This window comes from Mesocricetus auratus, unplaced genomic scaffold (assembly GCF_017639785.1).
Source record: "Mesocricetus auratus isolate SY011 unplaced genomic scaffold, BCM_Maur_2.0 Super-Scaffold_100676, whole genome shotgun sequence".
Taxonomy (NCBI): domain Eukaryota; kingdom Metazoa; phylum Chordata; class Mammalia; order Rodentia; family Cricetidae; genus Mesocricetus; species Mesocricetus auratus.
In genome coordinates, this window is record NW_024429266.1 from 54,546,497 (window position 1) to 54,565,616 (window position 19,120).

A 19,120-nucleotide genomic window follows, 5' to 3' on the forward strand; every position below is an offset into this window, starting at 1 on the left:
GTTGTGGAGTTTGGTTTGATAATTTCTGTTCAATTCCATCTTACTTTCGCTGAGCTATTTACCTTGGGACTCTCTCCCAAACTCCCCCCTTTACTACTCAAAACAGTTCTTGCCAAGGCCTGCACAGACAGACAGCCCATGCAACTTCCCGCCTCCCATCTCTGCCTGGAACCCCTTCCCTCTGCTCATGCAGATGGCCTGTGAAGGCCCGGCTGAGGATCGCTGCCTCTGCCAGGCCTTCCCTGGGCTGCCTCAGCCTCACCAACCTCCCAGTTCACTCAGCATGACCACAGCTCTCTCCAGTTGTAACAAAGCTTAGCCTTTAATTATATGTTGTCTGCAGCGGTTTGCTGCTGGCTCCTCTATGAAGTCTGGCCACTGAGTCAGGCTGGCTGGGTCCTATGGTGCAGGGCCAGAGAAGAAGCCTCAGATGGGAGCCCCTATGACATCAGGCCTCTCTCCCAGTGCTTAGTCAGAGCTTGCTGCAGCCTTGGTCTGGGCTTTCCTCTTCCCAGTTCCTTCACTAGGGAGGCAAAAGGGTATCCAGCCCATGGTCAAGGCTGCCTTGGCAATTGTGGCTTCAGGAGTGGGTCTTGGCTGATTTGCCCGTCCCTGGAGGAAAGAGGTTAGACCACTGAGGTCATTCTGTTTGCGCTTCTCCTTCAGCTGGGTTCACCCATCTGCCCCGAATGGCCCTGAGGCTCTGCTGCGACTTCTGACGTGTCTCTTCTTCTCACACAGGCACCTGCATAACAACCGCATCCAGCATGTGGGGACCCACAGCTTCGAGGGGCTGCATAACCTGGAGACACTGTGAGTGGGAGATCCCGCTGAAGTCCTAGCCCTCTGGGTGATGACACCTGTGACTAGAGTTGGGGCATGGGCTTAGGAAAGGCCAGCAGGGTATGATCTGGCCCCAGGCTTGTCACCCATGTGTCCCTCCTGGGACTTTTCTCTGAGATGTCACTCAGTATAAATCCCTTCTCCCTTCAGGTGGGTACAGGATGCTCTGCGGTGGTTCCAAGTGGCCCGGGAAATGGGAACGCAGGGCCCCTGTCAGCAGAGATGTCCCATAATGAACAGAAATGAAAGAGCTAGCAGAAGTCAGAGGAACTAGGACATGAATATTGGAGACTGGAAGGCTCGGGGGTAGGGCTAGGATTGACTTGATGGCAGTTTTGATGTCTGCTTCAGGGTGGCTGCTGACAGAAGGGAGAGGAATACCACAGAATAATGTCAGGACTGTTTGCCAGCTGACCTAACTAGCGAAGTGATTAATGGGGAGATGGCCCATTCAGCACCTCAGCCCACCGATAAAAAGCACCCAAGCTGTTGACTCTTAAAAAGCCATTTTATTCACACATCATCCTCCAGGAATTCAGTTAAGGTCAGAATGCACCCAAGCCCTCCCATCACTTCCTCTGGAGGCCTGCCAGCCCCTGCAGTGTGGGCTGAGTGGGCCCCATTGTGCAAACAATCATCTAGACTTTGCAAGAGTGACTGGTCATGCCAGCTGGGGTCTTCGGCTCCCCTGAGGGAACTGGCCGCCACAGCCACCTGGTGCAGGACATGGGGTTGGGGGCTCTGGGGGAGGAGAGCCCCAGGTCACCACGAGTGTGAGCCCCTGAGGGTGGGGAAAGGCTTATGACATCAGGAGTTGGTCACAGTTCCCCTTCAGGCACCTTCTCTGGTTATAAGCAAACCCGTTTTCAGCACTCTTCCTCCACATTGCTCCTGAGGTGAGGAGGTCTTAGGAATCCAAAGCAGCAGAGGACACAATTCTGGAAGATGTGCTGTGACTGGGAAGCAACATGCTGGGAAAAACCACTGTGTACAGTCTACCCCCAGAGACCTTGGCCACAGACTCTGCGGTTGTGTGGGGAAACAGATGAGAGGCTCATCCCTAATCGCATCTTATTTCCTGTGGGGATGGTTCCTAGGAACATGGCTGCTGCTTTCTTGTGCTCGGTGTGCAGCGGGAGAAATGGTAGAGCTGGGCTCAGCTCTCCTGGCATTCAGACCGTTTTGCCAGCTGTATACCAAGGAGTGTAGTGCAGGGCAGCATGTTCCAGCATGGACTCAGAACATGCACTCTGTTCTTACTACTATGTAAGCTTAGACTGTGTGCTCCTCCTCCATAGCTGCCACTGATGGCCGGACAGTGAGAACAGGCCAGTCTACTCCTCTAAATCTTCATTAGAGAAAGTTCATTTCCAGGAAGGCTGCATCCTTCCTCCTGGATGATGGTTCCTCCCAGGGTCACCTTCCCAACTGTACACAGAGCAGACCAGGGTGTCAATGAGCAAACAGAAGTCCTTAGGAGGGTGCCTTGTTATCCTATCATCTGGTCAGATGGGAATTGGGTGAACCTACTCTGTGCTAGGTTTCCGGAGAGTCCTTAGAGAAGCCCGGCTCCAGGGTGGTGCTGGGAGCTGCAGGGCAGGAGGGAGTGCACCCCCCATCCTGGAATGTGGGGGCTGTTTAGCTCTGCTGGGAAATCAGGTGAGGATGGGGGCACAGATACTGGGTGTGGGTTGGCACCTCAAAAAAGCCAGCAAGCAGCTGTTTCTTCACTTTCGGGGCACACTGCCGAACTCTTTCTCAATTAGCCACTGTGTTGCCGTGCGGGGCATTTGGCTCTGCTGCTGCTGGCTGAATTATAGAGCAGGCCTGCCGCTAAGCACCCGCTGGCTCTTTCATCTGTCTTGGCCTCAACGCACAAGGCCCCCAGGCTATGCCCACCTTGCAGATGGGAAAGCCAAGACCAAGAGATGAGGAAAAGTCCTCCAATCTTTACAATGTGGAGACAAAAAAAGCCCGGTGGTTAATCCCTTGGCAGCAAGCAACCAGCTGGGTTGAGCTCAGCCATTTGCCTACTAGACTATCACATAATGTCACTGGGTTATATAAAGTTGTTGCAGAGACTGTCAGACACACAGAACCATGTCCTCCTCCCCCATTTCCTTCCCCAGCCCTTCGTCTGAGGCTTTGTGTCTACAATACCCCGTTTCCTCCCCACCCTCGAAGAGCAAGCCCTTCTTCCAACTTTTGATCTTCAATTTAAAAAAAGGGGGGTGTTCTTTCTCTTCTGTTCCCCAGAGCATTTTTTCGGGGAGCCTGCAGGGGAAGGCAGATGTGGAGGAGGAGGAGCGGCTGGGAGAATGAAAGGGGAAAGAAATGATAGTCAAGTCTTTTAATTGTTGCATAATTGGCGCACTCAGCAGCCTTGGCTATTACTCGGGAGCTTTCATGTGTACTTTTTGCTGGAAGGGTACTTCTCCCTCGGGCCCTGTAAATCTCTGCCACTTAGACCTCTCTCATCTCTGGCAGCAGAGGGAAGATCAAACCCCCACAGCCCAGGCTGTGGTTTGGCTCAAGCTGTGGTTTGGCTGCTCTGCAGCTTTCTCTTCAGAGGGAGAGAGCAGCCCCCAGCTTTACCACCTGGGAGGAGGGGCCAGGTGCGGGCACGTACATGCGTGACCACACAGGCTCCCTAACTAGGCATATGCAGCACACACAACACAGCACATGTCCTCTGCCATCCTCTCCCCACATAGACCGCTCCCCTCATATCGACACAACAGAGATGTGCTCCACAGAGCGCACCTGTGTAAACCCCGCCTCTCTCAGGCTCTCAGCAATGAAGGCCAGTCTGCCGGTTCTGCATCTGTAGGCTGGACCAGCAAAAGCTCATGCTCTCACCTCAGGGAGCCCCGCTGTTTTCACCTGTACAAGAGGCTACTGCAGCTGGATGTGGTGGTATGTGCTTGTAATCCCAGAACTCAGAAGGTAGAGCCTGGAAGCTCAGGAGTTCAAGGCTAGACTGTGCTACATGAGACTCTGTCTCAAACAAAACCAAACAGAAAAAAAGGCAAGCAAGTCATGCACCACACACTCTTTATTCTAAAGAAGCTTTGGGTGGAGTCTCAGGTGGGACTCTGTTATGCCCTCTGCTCCTGGGCAGAGTCACGAGGCTGTTAACAACAAACCTTGCTGCTCTTTGAGGATCCTGGCATTGCCAGAAGGAACGCTTCTCTCAGTGTGGTCATCACTATTCCAAACCTTGCCAAGAAGCCTCAGCCACAGCCAGACCAGGCTTGCTCTGTCCTGTATCCACAGGCCTCGGATCTCCCATGGTGAGGGTGATGACCACTTTGGGGGAAACTCCAAAGCAGAGATGGATGGTCTAACCCTCCATCTCTAAAGTAACATGTCCTCTCTCCACACTAGACCATTAAAAGTACTAGTACCCTCAAGGGCATCAGTTCCAGTACTCCCTAGGTATGTAGGTTGAGATATAAAAGACATCTAGATGAAAAAAACTTTCAGGAAAATTCTCCATGAAACAGGTGCCAAGGCATCTTGGTCAATCATTGGGATTTCAAGTTTGGGGAATACAGACAACTATGTTAGTCTGACAACCATAGTATTCAAAGTCCTGACTATATATCTATATCTATATCTATATATCTATATCTATATATAAATGGGGACAAAACTGGAACCCCAATTCCATCCCAAAGGGCCCACCTTTACTCACCATGTCTGGGTACTTGATGCCTGTATCTTAGAGGAACCTAGGGTGAGGGTAGGTGCAGGATCCTGTAAACTATTGCACCCCCATTCCTCAAGCCCAGGCAATGATCTTTGGGTCTTGTTATGACCTTGTTAAACAAATCTGGTCCAAGTGGAGTCCAGGCTGGCCAGACATTTCCCTCTGGAAGAGAGCCTGAGCCTGAGTGAGAGCAGAAGCCTCCTGGCTTGGCTCCTTCTCTAATCAGGAGCAGCATTCAGCACAGGGCTGGGAAGAGCGGCAGATAGGGCAGGACTTTATAGAATCCCACCCTGAAGTACAAAACTGTGCCTTCCCCATCGAGCCTCCTCTACTGACATCTCACTGATGTTTTCAAAGGACATTCTTATTTCAACAGTAGCTGTGGCTACAAAATGCACTCCTGTCTCTTTGTCATTGAAACCACAAATATCAACAGGTTTCACTCTCAACTCACTCAGTATTGGCCCTGGAAATGTCTGGCCCCTCATCAGCATTGGGCTGACCATCAGCCTTTCATCTGGAACAGAACATCAGGCAATTGCCACAAGACTTCCAGGGCTTGGGGCATTCCAGAGAGGAACAAAGGTTAGACTAGAATCAGCAGACTTGACACTGCCACTAACATGTGGCATGCTCAAGTCACCTGACTTCTCAAAAGCTTCAGCTGTCACTAGTAGAGAACAAGGCCAACATGTTACAACCCAGAGGGCATCGCAACGTTCACATTAAATAAGGTGACTCTGTGTAGCCCTAGGAGCACCACAGGTGCTTAGTTGACATTGGCTTTCTCTTCCCTACTCACCACTTAGCGTTGGCTGGAATGTGTCTGAGGGTGACAGGGAGGATGCTACCCGGAGGTATCAATTCACAGGGCTCCACACTGTGACTCATCACTAAACGATGAATCAGAATTCTCAGGCTCTCAGGACTACTGTATTGGTTTCCTGTGGCTGCCATGACAAACTACCACAAACTTGGTGGCTTAACAGAACAGCAATTTATTCTTCCACAGTTCTAGAGGTCAGAAGTTCACAATCAAGTGGTTGGCAGGACTGGTTACTTCTGTAGGGTTTGAGGCCGTCTGTGTTCTCCCTTCTGATGGATGCTGGCAATCCTTGGCATCCCTTGGCTTAGAGACTATCCTCTAAGTCTCTGCCTCCATTCTCACAAAACTTGTGCCTTCTCTTATGGAAATTCTTACCATTGGGTTTAGGGTCTCCCCATTAACTAGGCTTACATCTGGAGATCTTTCACTAGATTCTTCCTGCACAAGTGCTGTACCCAAGGTCACCTTCATAGGTACCAACAGTTAGGACTGAGTTGGGAATCTCTTTAGGGGAATACAGTTCAGATAGCATGACTCCCTACTGGCAAGCTCCATGGCAGAGGGTGCGCAGAGAGCTAAATAAACTTTGCTGACCATTATCATTCTTCTGTCCCTTCCATCCTTTCTTTAGACAAGAGCTTGCTATGTATCCCAGGCTGGCCTTGAAGTTGTAATCACCCTATAGCAGCCTCCCAAGTGCTAGGATTATACGTCTGTCACCACATCCCTTCCTTTCTTTCTTCTCTATCTCAGTTTTATTATATTTGTTTTGTGTATGTGTGTTTGTGTGCATGTGTGTGTTCATGCACACGAATGTCCATGTTCAGTTCAGAGGACAACTTTCAGGAGTAGGTGCTCTTATTCTGCCATGTGGTTCCTGGGAAGCAAACTCTGCTCATTAGGCTTGGCGGTAATTACCTTTACCTGATAAGCCACATGGCTTGCTCTTTTCTGTTTTATATCTCAGGGAAAATCAGGTCACTTCACTAGTTTCTGTCTGTGTAGTCTAGGCTGACCTCAGACTCACAGCAGTCATCTTGCCTCAGTCTCCCAGAGTGCTGGGACTGCATTGTGAACTGCCCTGTCCTGTTTATCCCTGTTCTAACATTAATTTCTTATATTTAGGAGAATTAGATTTTCCTTTCTCCAATAGTTAGTTCATCTCACATCTCATTTCTTGCCCCCTCACTGGTTGCGGAAGACAGGCAGAAACTGTGCATCTCCTTGTTACAATGGACAAACTGAGGCAGAGAGTAGTGACTTATCTAAGGCCAATCAGTCAGTTAAGAAGCAGAACTTGATTTCTCTGCCCCTTGGCCCCATGTCAGCTCCTCAGACCACAAGACCTCTTGAGGCAGGGTATCAAGGAACTCCTTCCTTTCCCATTCTTAATCATCTCACATTTGTGGGTTTATTAGCTGCAACTTTGTGGGCTTCTGTGGCTTATAGAGGAATTTATTGTTCCATATAAAACTTTTTTTTTCTGGCTTCCCCCGCAGAACCACTAATGACTTTTAACAGGCAGAAAATTGAGCTGCCCAATGAGTTTGTCTTGCGTTCTGTGACCATGACGAGTTATTAATAGTTCTTCCCAGCACAGTGTTCCCTTTCCCCATTGCCCTGGTGTTGGGGGTAGCCAAGGTCACCTCCTGTCACTGCCGCCCCTTCCTCCCTGCTGGCAATGAAGCAAAATCTTCAGCACTGGTCTTTCACTCCTGTCCACACTCCCCCAGGAACCACGGCTTTGGAATGGAGAAGGGTGGGAGGTTAGGAGTGGAGATCCTTAACAGATGCCATGGAGAGGAAATGGAGAAGTTGAAAACTGGCCTTTGCATATCTGTAGGAAGGAAGAACTGGGAAGAATCAATTATCGCCACTCCTTTTGCTTCTTTTGACATGTACTCCATCATCCCACAAATACTGAGCTTCTCTTATGAGCCAGAAACCATGGCAGGCTCTGTCAAAACAGGTAGGCATCACTGACACTAAAGGATTCTAGCCCAGAAGTCTTAAGCCCTTTTAAATGTATCACTAATGTTCTGCTAAGATCCCCTTCCTCAAGATCCCAAGCCCTTAACAATATCATACCCAGGGGCTCCTTCTGTCTAGACTCTACACAGAATCTACATTCCCAGTTGGTCTCATAGCTTTTAATGCTATGAGTTTGCTGATAACTCCAAGCCAGACATTGTCCGTGAACTTCAGACTTAAGTGTCCACTAGTCAGTCCTCATTGCCTGGTAGCTAGCATAGATGTCCCATGCTCCAACCTACTGATGGATGTGGGCCTTGCTCACTGCATGGTCCCTCAACCTTCACACTGTTGAGGTCAGGAGGTAGAGCCTTCAGGTACGCTGCATTAGCAGGACTCTGGTACCCAAGGTTATCTCAGGAATCTGATCAAATCCAGAAGACTAGATCCTATTGTGGGTATCACATCTTCAGAGTGACAAGGGCTTTTAGGTGAGGGAGATGTGTGCCTACAAAATGTGATGTTCCCCTTTGTTGGATAAACACGGGATGCATGGATTTCCAGCCAGCAGTAAGAGCCAAGGGAGATGGGAAAGGTAGTGCTTTGTCTCAGGGTGGTGAAGATTTACTAAGTGTGCAGAATAGCCCCACCCTGGCTGCACTGGACAGCCAGCAAACCCAGTGAGTGCTCTACCACTGGAACAGTCCAAGTAAAAACTGGATTCCCACCTGACCAGAAACTTGGAGTTGTTTTCTGCTATGGGGCCTGATTAGACTGTTACCTTTTATCTCCTTTCCAAGCCTAGGCTTCTGCGATCCCAGGTGTTTCATTAAATCAGAAAACAAGCAATCTCAGTATGAAAGACCAGCTTCTGTTGTTAAAATCAGCCTGCTATTGCTCCAGGTCTATTCTGAATGTACGCTGGCAAGGAAGAGCGCGTAGGTGGAAGGAGGGTGTGTCTGTGTCTCTCAATAGAAACTGATGACAATTTTACTAATTGCTGCAGTTATTAATGGGTGGCCTTTTATGTAGGCTGTTTAGAAGGTGAAACAATGCTATTAGTCATAAAGTGTTGGTTCCTGGCTCTGCAGTCATCGGCACCATGCACGTGTAGATTCAAGACAGGCGCTCCACCTGCAGTGTAGGAAGGGCAGTTAAGACATGCATTCACTGTGTTTGCTCGCCTTTATTCCAGGCTTGGGAGATAAAGTGGATCAGAGCTCACAGTTTCTCCAGAATGGCTGTGCGTTCTGGGGAGCCAGGCTCACCTACATTTCCCCATGTACCCTTATCTAAGATCTGGTAATAAACATAAATATTAGTCTTGATAATAAAATGTAAGTGGAATCCCAATTAATGTAATTTATCTTTCTTAATTGCTATGAAAAGTAGACAGAGCAACCTGAATAGCTACAGTTGTAGAGTCTGATGAAGGAAGTGCTTGCCCAGTGAGCAGTGTCTAGTAAAGTAGGAGACAAAAGGCATTGGCGTTCTTTGATCAGCTACTCTGTGCCAGTCTCTGGGCCAGGTGAACAGGATGTCTGCAGTTGGTATCCTCAACTTCAGGTAAAGAAGCACGCTGAGGAAATCAAGGTGATCTTGCTGGTAAATGCAAGTCCAACAACTTCCTACTCTCATGCGGATAACCCACAAACATGTGGCCTCTACATAATAGTCATTTGGCTGCCGCATGTCACCTAAAAGAAGTCCTATGGAGCCTTCCCCTTCAACATTTCATCCTTCCCCTTCTCTCTGAGCCCTGCTGTTAATAGTCTTACCAGGATCCAACTCTGATTGATTGAGAAAGTGTTTTAAGCCAACTGCCGCCGGGCAGTGGTGGCGCACGCCTTTAATCCCAGCACTCTGGAGGCAGAGGCAGGCGGATCTCTGTGAGTTCAAGGCCAGGCTGGACCGATAGCCTCCAAAACAACACAGAGAAACCCTGTCTCATAAAAACCAAAAAAAAAAAAAAAATTAAGCCAACTGCCAAAATACCTGGGTTTGAGGTCTGCCTCTAAGAATCCCAGCAATTTACCTTTTATCTCCAATCCCCAGTGTCCTCATCAATAAAAGGAAGCTGTATGAAACCCTACGAGTTGTGCCCACTGACCCACACCAGGGCTCCCCAGAGATCTCGGGAGCTGGGTACTCTGCTTACCCAGCTGGAAAAGAGAGGACTAGAGTTGGGGGTCCTGAAGCCTCTTAGGACTTGAGTGGCCTTTTGGGATGCTCTGACCAGCTACACGGGCTTGCCATCAGTGTGACTGGATTTGGCTGAAAACTACTAAGCAGATGAAGGGGAGGATTAGGCATGGACAGCTGCAGCTTCTAGACCAAGCTCCAGTTGGAGATGGAGATGGGGACGGTTTCTCTTTAGCCTTAGCCCTTCCCCATTTGTTTTTAGCTCCTGTAAGAAGCAAACAAACAATGAGCTTCTGGGGCTCCTGGCTGATTCTAGGGACTACTGCAGATAGTGAACTAGAAGGTCATAGACCCATGGCTGAGCTTCCTATCAGAAGCTTAGAGCATTGTAAGGATCAGACTAAGCCTTGGTTTCTAGGTGTAGAGTAGATTCTCAAAGGGCTGGAATGCTTCCTTGAACCAGCCAGTCACAGAGACTAAAAAGGTCTCCATCTCATGGTCTTGTGCAATGGGCTCAAATGATAATCTTTGGTAATGACTATTCACATATTCCCTGTACCTGGACTGCAGAGGATCCAAAATAGCACTCAGGTGCTCTCTGACCTCAGCAAGCTTTCTGTCTCATGGAGGGGTGGTGCATGTTCAGATAAACTCCCTGTGCTCTTCACCTGTCTGGACTCCAATCCCAGCTATTACATTAGGAGCTACCAAATGACTGCCTGTCTTGTGCTCAGTTTCCCATCTCCAAAATGGAGCCAATAACAGTGCCCAATTCCAAGGGAATGGTGGGAATTGAATGGATTAATATATGCAAACACCCAAGAAACATGACCCTTGCATAGTAATGACTATCATTACCAAGACACCATCATCACCAATGAATGTCCTGCTTGCTGACGAGGAAACATGAGAAAACCGCTGAGAAAGTGAGTGATTCATTCTAACTGTAGGGATGAGGTTGAGTCCATGGAGAAAGGTATATTTGAACCCAATTTCCAAGAATGACTAATACTTCATCAGCTGAGGATGTAGGGAAAGGGCATTCCAGGTTGAAGGCAGAAATGGTCCAAGCAAAAACACAAAAATGTGAAAATGCATGCAGGGTTGAAATGCAGATGAAGCAACATTAGGGAATTTGGACTTTGTTTTGTTTTCTTTCTGAAAGAACTTTTAGACTTTCCAATGGGAGAGAGTGACAGCATCAGTTTTGTCTTTTAAGAAGCTCTTTCTGGCAGATGTGTAGTAACTAAGAATGTAGACTCTAGACTCTAGCTATCAGGGTTCAAACCCTAGCCGTGATACTGAATTTGTTACAATAGAATAAATTGCTATAACAAATAGACTAAGATGTATACAATAGCTCACACACAGTAGAAGGCTGGGTTTTTTGTTTGTTTCCTGGATTATGTATCAGCCCCAGGGAAAAAATTTGGGGGAGAGAATGGGAGATTTCCTCCATATGGTGACTCTGGAACCTGGGTTCTTACCATCCCCAGAACATTTAGCTAGTGGAAAAGCAGACAGGCTATGGAGGAGAAAAGCCAGCTATTATATAAAAATCAGGGTTAAAAATGGCAGATTAATACAACCTCTGAGAACCTAGGTAGCAAAGAGGACCCTAAGAGAGATATGCATGGATCCGCCTAGGAAGGAAAAAAGACAAGATCTCTTGGGTAAATTGAGAACATGAGGGGGGCAGGGGGAGGAGGGAAGAGGAGTGGAGTAAAATGTATAGCTCAATCTAAAAAATGGCACACAAAGAAAGAAATGGCAGATTAAAATGTTTGCATACCTTCCTGGGGAGAATCTGGATATGTAGCCACACCTACTGCAAGGGAGGCTGGGAAATATACTCTTAGCTATCTTTTTAGATATTCTGTTAGGTCATCCAACAGAATTTCCCGCAATGATAGGAATATTCTGTATCTGTGTTTTTAATACAATAGCTGCTAGCCATATGTTGCTATAGAACACTTGAAATGTGACTACTAAAACCAAGATCAAAATTTTGTTTACTTGTAATGAAATAGCCATATGTGGCTAGTGGCTCTGGTATTGGATAGTGTAGTTATAAAGCAAAGGGGAGAGGAACCTGGGCAAATAGCCAGTCATCTCCACCAGAGTCACTTGCTAGGTACTGATGATTGAGCAACTAGTATGCTCAACTGATAAAAAAATGGTGTAGGAAGAGAACCCCTCTCCAGACTGTGAGAGGGTGATGATTATTCAGTCAAAGCACCATAGTGAGTGCCCAGCCAATGCTGTCCTATCTGTGGCCTGAAGGCAGGGATAATACGTGACAATCCATGAGTGTGAGCTTCCCTTCCCTCTATGTATCTCCGTTTGCTTCAGTTGAGCTATACCACTTACTTCTCTCCAAAATGTTCATCTGGGAGTTGTGTTCTTCAAACCTAGTTCAGATATCCCATTTCCACACGGTCCTCCAGATGTGGTCTCTCCAGGTATGTGGCAGTCCCGGTGCTCTGTGTACTCTTCAGGACCTGCAGCATCGAACTGAGAGAGCTCATCTTGTCGTGTGCATTTGTCTAGACAGGTGTGCTTTTTTTCCATATCTCTGTCCTCCACACTGCACAGCAGAGTTCTTTGTGTGTGTCGGGACGTTTGGCAACATGTGCCTATTGATTGAGTTGAATTCATTGGGTGCAAAGAGGGTTACAAGCATAGTCCCTGAACAACCAGAGCTAGATTCCATCTACATGGCACCAAACAAAGCTAGATTTGGCAACTTCTCAGGTCACTAAGTCTATGTAGACGTCCCAATGCGGCCACCTCACTAGTAAGGAGTTTGCAGAGTTCTTTTGGACATCTGCACATTTTTTTCTTCTCCCACATTTCTCTATAAAAATAGCCTTTTCCCACTGTCTGTCTACTCCTGGCAAAGTTCCTGACCAAAAACTGCCAAGGAGAACTGGAACCACTCAATTTGGCAGCCCGGACATGGGTCCAATGAGCTGTATAAGTGCTCCATGAGAACAAAGCCACACAGGACACATTCCATGGTCTCTGTGGCTCAGGGTAACCCCAACTGTCACTCCAGACTATCCTGTGTCATTTTGACAACAACCTAAAAAAACCTGGAGAATATGCTTCAAATTACCGTGGATTCCCATGAGTTCACTGATTCTTTGAAAAAATATTAATAAGCTTGTTTAGAGCTTTTCAATTATTCATTCAACACATAGATGTTGAGGTCCTGCTCTGTGTCAGATATTATTGGTGTTTAAAATGTGAAACAGACAAAATTCTTGCATTCAAGGAGCTTTTGTTCTGGTTGGGTATGAAGAAAATAAAGAAAGAAAGCAGGATGTCTCTTGTGACATAAAAAAAATCACTCCAATCACTTAGTGTCCTAAAATAACACCTTATTATTTCTTGTGAGCCCATGGCCTGGCTAAGCTTCCTGGGCTCATTCAGGAGGTTATAGTCACTGGAGGCTCAAAAGCGCTAAAGGGTCTGCTTGGAGTAAGGCTCAGCCTCACTCACTAACTGGCAGCCTCACTGTTCACTGTCAGTTCTCCTCTCCACAGAGCTCACCACCCATGAGTTCAGTTTGGACTTCCTTACAATGTGGAGTGAGGATTCCTAGGCTGTGAAAGCTGAGACTGCTAGGCTCTTATGACTTAGGACCAGGTCATGCCATATGACTTCTATCTTGTCCTGGTCACTGCCATTGAAAAGACCCGGCACGTCTTCAAAGTGACACATCTTTGCTACTTATGAAAAATGTAATCCTTTGTGGGCAAAATTGAAGGTTTCTGAAGGAATTGAGCCAAGAGGGGCACTTGGCTTTGAGGCAGTGATACGTGAAGATGAACCAGCTATGCCATGCTGCATTTGAGGGGATCCCGAGAGGTTTGAGGTGTGTTGCTGTGTAGTACAAAGGTGTGGGGAGGTACAGGGTGCGTTTGAAATCCACTAGTCAGAGAAGGCGTCTCTGAAGAGGGCAATCAGGGAAGGGGCTGAGAGAAGTAAGCAAATAGGCCACACAAATATCTGGGGGCAGGATATTCCAGGTAGAGGGAAGAGTTAGCAACCAAAGGGTCTCAGGTTAGACCACTGCAATTCTTTTTGTTGGAGATAATTCCATCATCTCTAAGATTAATATTAATATCCCACATGACACATTTTGAATAAAGATACATCTTTTTTATTTCTGGAAAATATAGTTCTTTGTGGGCAACAGTGAAGGATTCCTAAGGGACCTGAACCAAGATAAAAGGGCGCTCTTTGTTTTGAAACACTGAGATGTAACAATACACCATTCCTGGAGTTGAGGACCACAAAAGTGTCTGCCTCTTTCCCCTGCTGTCTGCAACCTCGGCACGCCTCACCTGATGCACTGGGTGACTTGTGCAGTCCTTGGGAGAACTCTGAAAACCCCACAGTTAGGAAAGTGCCCTTGCTTCCAGTACTGCTGCTTTCAGTCATCCTGCACACGGCTTGCCCTCAGCCTTGCCCTCACACAGGCTGTGGGAGCATCTCTGTGAGCAAATCAAACTGTGAGACATGGGAGACCAACATGTCTGGCTTACTAAAGGATGGAGCAGGGCAGAGGGGTTTTCTGGTCTAATTACCCATGATCGATCGATAGGGCAGTCTGAGGGTAATGCGTAATTAGCCTGTGTGTAGAGGGGGACAGTTATCTAGCTCACTGACTGCCAGATGCTTGTCACTGCTCCTCTGTCCTCCTAGGATGGGTTCCTGGCTCTACCTGTGGCCTATTAAGTGTAATGACCCTCCCATGCAGAATAGCCTGTCATTATCTCTGTGTTAACATGGTATTTATCCCCAAAACTCTGCCAAGCTACTTGCAATTAAAAGACCTTCACATAGTCCTTTGCTGTGGCCTTGGTCAACCGTTAAAGTTGTCCGGGCAGGGATGGATTTAAAAAGCTGAAAAGATGGACTAGGGGCTCTTTCTGAAAGGGTCAAGAGATATCTCAGGAACTGATACCCTCACATACTTCCAAAGCCTGGGACTGCATACCTCAGAAACAGGATTTTAGAGGCATCCAGACACCCCAACCCCAAATCAGGCACATCATACACAGACTAATTCATTGGCTACTGAGTGCCAAGACTGAAGCTGATTTTTTGAGAGTTGTTGTCTATTCTGAAGTCTGTGGCCACCCTGACAGACAAGGGAATCCTACCATACAATGAGGCAACATTTTAGAAGGTCCTCCAAGGCTTTTCTCAGAAAGCAACGAAAGGAATTGAAAAAAGGGGGGGAGAGGTAGCTACACAAGTTGTCAGAGAGATAGAAGCTATCATTCTTCACAGTTCCTCTCAGAGCTCAAGCTCCTGCTCTTTCTGCAGCTGTCACCTGCCTTTGGGTGTATCTCCTTGTCACCCGCATCTCTGAGTTTCCGATGAAAACAAAGTTACCCCTCAGCCTGCCCCATTTCTCCTCCCTTTACCTTTTTACTGCTGCTCAAGGGCACAAACCAAAAAGTCCCCTGAAGGAGTGGGGGCGGGGGCTGCGATTGCTTATGGTTCAGTCAGTGTTTGACCTCTAGTACCTAAAAGGGCGCTATTATGAGTGTCTTTATACAATTATCTTCACACACAGGAACGGACTTTTCTGTAGGGTAATGGATGTAAGAGAGCCTGACTACGTGAATTTCAATTCAGAAAGATATCAAATTGTTAAAAGTTGTACACAATCAGTTTATTCCAGAGCTTGCTTTCCTTAGTCCTTGCCACCCCTTTAAAAAAACTTTCTTTCCTTGTTTTCTGATTATGCATGTGACATGTGTTCCTTTGTTAAAAGAAAAAATGGAGAGTGCTGCAAAATGAAGAGAAAGTAAAGATTAGTTGGCCTGCCACTGTTAAAGGTAAAAACCAGCCAGGCATGATGACACACAACGGTAGCTCCAACACTTTGGAGTCTCAGGCGGAAGCATCGAAAGTCTAAGGCAGCTGAAACGCACAGGGAGATTCCATCTCAAAACAGCAGAGCCATAGCCAAGGTGGCTGTAATCCGAAGAACTTTCTAGACTCACCAGAGCTAGTAACATGTTAAAGATCACTTCCTTCTCTCTTTTCTTCCATCCCTAATGGGAGAATTAGGGATGAATTCAAAGACCTAAAATAGACTTTCCTGAGCTTTATAGAGATTAATCTGGGGTAGGCAGTTCCAGATAAGCACACCCCTAAAAACGTGTCCCCACTCAAAACAGTTCTGCTGCCAGGAAGGCTCCAAGCCTGAGGATTTGTGGAGTAGGAATGGAGTACAAACATTCAGAAAATGTGTTTTCAGACCTTGGCAGCTGGGTCCAACAGATTGGAAAACCCATCTCCCGGGCCAACCCTCTAGCCAAGTTTCCATGTCTCAGGGACCCTGACATGCCCTGTTAAGCCTCTGAGCTAATGACTGCTCCGCTTTCCATTCCAGAGACCTGAACTATAATGAGCTGCAAGAATTCCCCGTGGCCATCCGGACCCTGGGCAGGCTGCAGGAACTGTAAGATCTGTTGGTGTGTTCTGGGGTTGCTTCTCGAAGGGGCAGAGGCCAGCTAACTCACCAAATCACCTCCCGTAGTCCTTGTGACTGGTCCTTATGGAAGCTGTGACTGGAAACCCCCCATTGTCCCGGAGCAGCCCTCAGTAGTCACAGCTCTTGGACTTTGAACATTTGGAGTTTGGCTTTGAACATTTGTTGGAGGTGCATCATCAGCATAAATGGCTCTGGGTCCTTCAAGCCTGGGAGCATACATGGAAGAAACCACCTCTTAAAGCTTGGACCTGGCATTGCCCTGTCTATGTCTGGAGAAGAAGTAGAAGAGGAACTGGGGGCTGGTTTATAGGGTCACTCTTTACTACCATCTCTAGAAGGATCGAGAAATTCATTTGACAGCCCCACTGCATTTATTACTATTATCATGTGTATGCATGATGTATGTATGTGTGGGGGTGCACATGCCATAGCACATGTGTGGAGGTCAGAGGACAACTTTATGAAGCCAGTCTCTCCTATATTTATGTAGGTTCCAGGTATCGAACTCAGGTTGCCTGGCTTGCATGGCAAGCACGTTTTACCTGCTGGGCCATCTCATTTTCTCAACCATTTATTATTATATTTGAACACTCACTAGATTGGGTTCTGTGTTTGTTGTTAATACAAACCAAGTGTAAGATAGACATGGGATCCTCTAAAAAGGATCTTTCAACCCCATCCATGACACAAAGGAGCAGTCATGAAACAGGAACAGGACAAAGCAACGTCAAATTGCAGTCTTAAATTGTGGTATAGTAAGTTGGTAAAATAGCTGTGGAAATTCAGAGTAGCAGCATCTCACTATGGACTGAGGTCACTTGAGACTGTTCCCAAAGGATGAGTGGGATTCAGGTGGAAATGATGGTGAAAGAGGACAGGTATTTTGGTCAGTGGAGCAGTGCAAGCGCAGATCTGACAGGAAGTGGTTAAGGTATAGGATGACCACAAAAGGGATACCAACCTTGATGCTCGGTGACCTCAGAAGTCTAACATATAACTAGGCTGGAATCCAATTAAGGGGACATGAAGGTTCATGACTTTTTCTGCAAAAAAAACCCTACACATTTAGATTTTAGTCCATCCATCTACCATCCATCCATCCATCCATCCATCCACCCACCCACCCACGCATGCATGAGAGAAAGCTGCTTGCACACAGGGCCTCTATTATCTAAATCGCTCAACTTCTCAAAGCTTGACTTAGCCCAATACACAAAAGGACGTCTAGAAGGAATGAAGGAAGTAACAAGCCTTGGTGGGTAGCACTGGCCAGAGATATCTGTGGATGAACCTTGAGTGACAGAGCGTAGGATTGAAAGGAATGGTGGGACAGGAGATGGCAAGAATTGAGCAGAGTGCTCAGACTGGGGCTGTGCGGTTTCAGTCCAGTGGGTTGCTCTTGGGAAAGTGTCACAGCAGCCTAAACACACTGTTCTTGGCTTCCAGATCCCAGAAACGTGGTGGGGCGCTTCACTGTTCACCATCCACAGATGCCATCTGTGGTCATTTAACACCTGACTCTGCTCCTTCCCCGCCTCTGCTGCTCTCTTCCTTCTGTGTTTCTTTACTTCAGGAAGCACCTCCCCCATTCAGGATCCCCTGGATGTTCTTTCTTTCTGTATGCTCCTTTACCTTCCACACACCCTTGGCTTCCTCTGTGGGGACGTACCGTGGCTCCTGCCGCACATGACCAAGGAGGAGTGGTTTCCTTCCTTAGGACCTGAGCTCAACTACTTACTCTGGAGCTGTTCCTACTTCCCTCCCAACACACACACACACACACACACACACACACACAGAGAGAGAGAGAGAGAGAGAGAGAGAGAGAGAGAGAGAGAGAGAGAGAGAGAGAGAGAGAGAGAGAGAGAGAGAGAGAGAGAGAGCATGCAGGGTGAGTATATTGTTGAAGAGAGAAGAAAATTCCCTGGCAGGACTGGAGGCTGAGATTTCCAGGCTGAGGTCCCTTTGCTCTCAGGACCTATCTAGTCAGCAGTCAGAAAGTAAGCCCTGTGGAGCTCCATGTTCTTCCTTTCTACACCTCTCTCCCAGTCCTCACTGCTCCTGGGTGCTGTCTTTCAGGGGTTTCCACAATAACAACATCAAGGCTATCCCAGAGAAGGCCTTCATGGGCAACCCCCTTCTGCAGACAATGTGAGTACCGCACCTGCTCGGGCTGCTGTGCCTTTCAGAGGATGGAGGCTGATAGACGGGAAGCTGCCAGAGAGAGCCAGGGAGGCAGGAATGTGGGAGGGCTGTTGTCCAGTTTGCGTCTCCACCCAGGAGAGTAGGGAACTGAAAAGAAGTGAACATCTGAACTGGGGCTTGGGTCTTTTTCTTCCAGACATTTTTATGACAACCCAATCCAGTTTGTGGGAAGGTCGGCGTTCCAGTACCTGTCTAAACTGCACACACTGTAAGTGGGCACCAGAGGCTGCTGCTTGGAGCTCCCCTCAGGACTTCTCCCCTGTTCCCCCCTGCTTGCCCTCTCCTGCCCTCAGCTCAGCTGGAAGGGGGCTCTAAACATAACACTTGCTCAGGCCTACCCTCAGGTCCCCTGATGCTTAATGGTCCCCCTCTGCCTTAGCTTCTTCCCATATCCCACATGGATGAAGAGAGCCCTTCTTCATACCTGTGGACACTTCTTTGACCTCTTTGGTTTTATTTGGCTTGTGGTAGTTGCTCTCTACATACCCACAGGGAAAACAGCGGACAGTTCTGGATTCTGTGTGTCCTTCAGGCTGCTTCTCCAGTGGCTTGTGGCACAGCTTCCGATGCCATCTTTCCCAGGCTGAGCCTGAAGGCAGTCCTTTGTTTCCTTCCCCGACTCTTCTAATTCCAAGCCCAAGGCCCCGCCTACTTCTTAAAAAAAAAAAAAGATGCTTCCATGAACTGTTCGCAGCTCGCTGTGGCCTCACTCCCCACTCTGCACAGCTAACCTCCTCCAGGCATGTGTTTCCTTCTCATGTTTCCAGTTGCATTTCCTCTCATCCCAACCTGTGAGACTGGCACTTCAGTCCATGTCACCGATGAAACGTGAGGTGCTCAGGTACTGAACAGGCTTGAGCCCAGGCCCTTAACTTCCATTACTGGGCTCATTGTCAGGTGC

The 19,120-nt window shown here is 47.7% G+C and overlaps 1 protein-coding gene and 1 long non-coding RNA gene across 3 annotated transcripts in view; one reads left to right on the forward strand and one right to left on the reverse strand.

Annotated features, from left to right (window-relative positions):
* Lgr6 (leucine rich repeat containing G protein-coupled receptor 6) overlaps window positions 1-19,120 on the forward strand; it is a 120,200-nt gene that overhangs the window by 81,848 nt on the left and 19,232 nt on the right. The window contains exons 6-9 of the mRNA XM_005073388.4: window positions 742-813; window positions 15,913-15,981; window positions 18,094-18,165; window positions 18,356-18,427. Of these exons, the coding sequence (XP_005073445.1) occupies window positions 742-813; window positions 15,913-15,981; window positions 18,094-18,165; window positions 18,356-18,427 (285 nt within the window). The remainder of the gene's footprint in view (window positions 1-741; window positions 814-15,912; window positions 15,982-18,093; window positions 18,166-18,355; window positions 18,428-19,120) is intronic.
* Window positions 13,647-18,878, reverse strand: LOC110341496. 2 transcript variants are annotated; one of them, XR_005874012.1, is made up of 5 exons: window positions 18,706-18,878; window positions 18,179-18,306; window positions 16,976-17,057; window positions 16,043-16,220; window positions 13,647-15,303 (listed from the first exon to the last, which is right to left on the reverse strand). It is a non-coding gene; the product is annotated as an uncharacterized LOC110341496 (long non-coding RNA). The 2 variants fall into 2 exon arrangements; XR_002383458.2 differs by having other exon boundaries at window positions 18,644-18,878.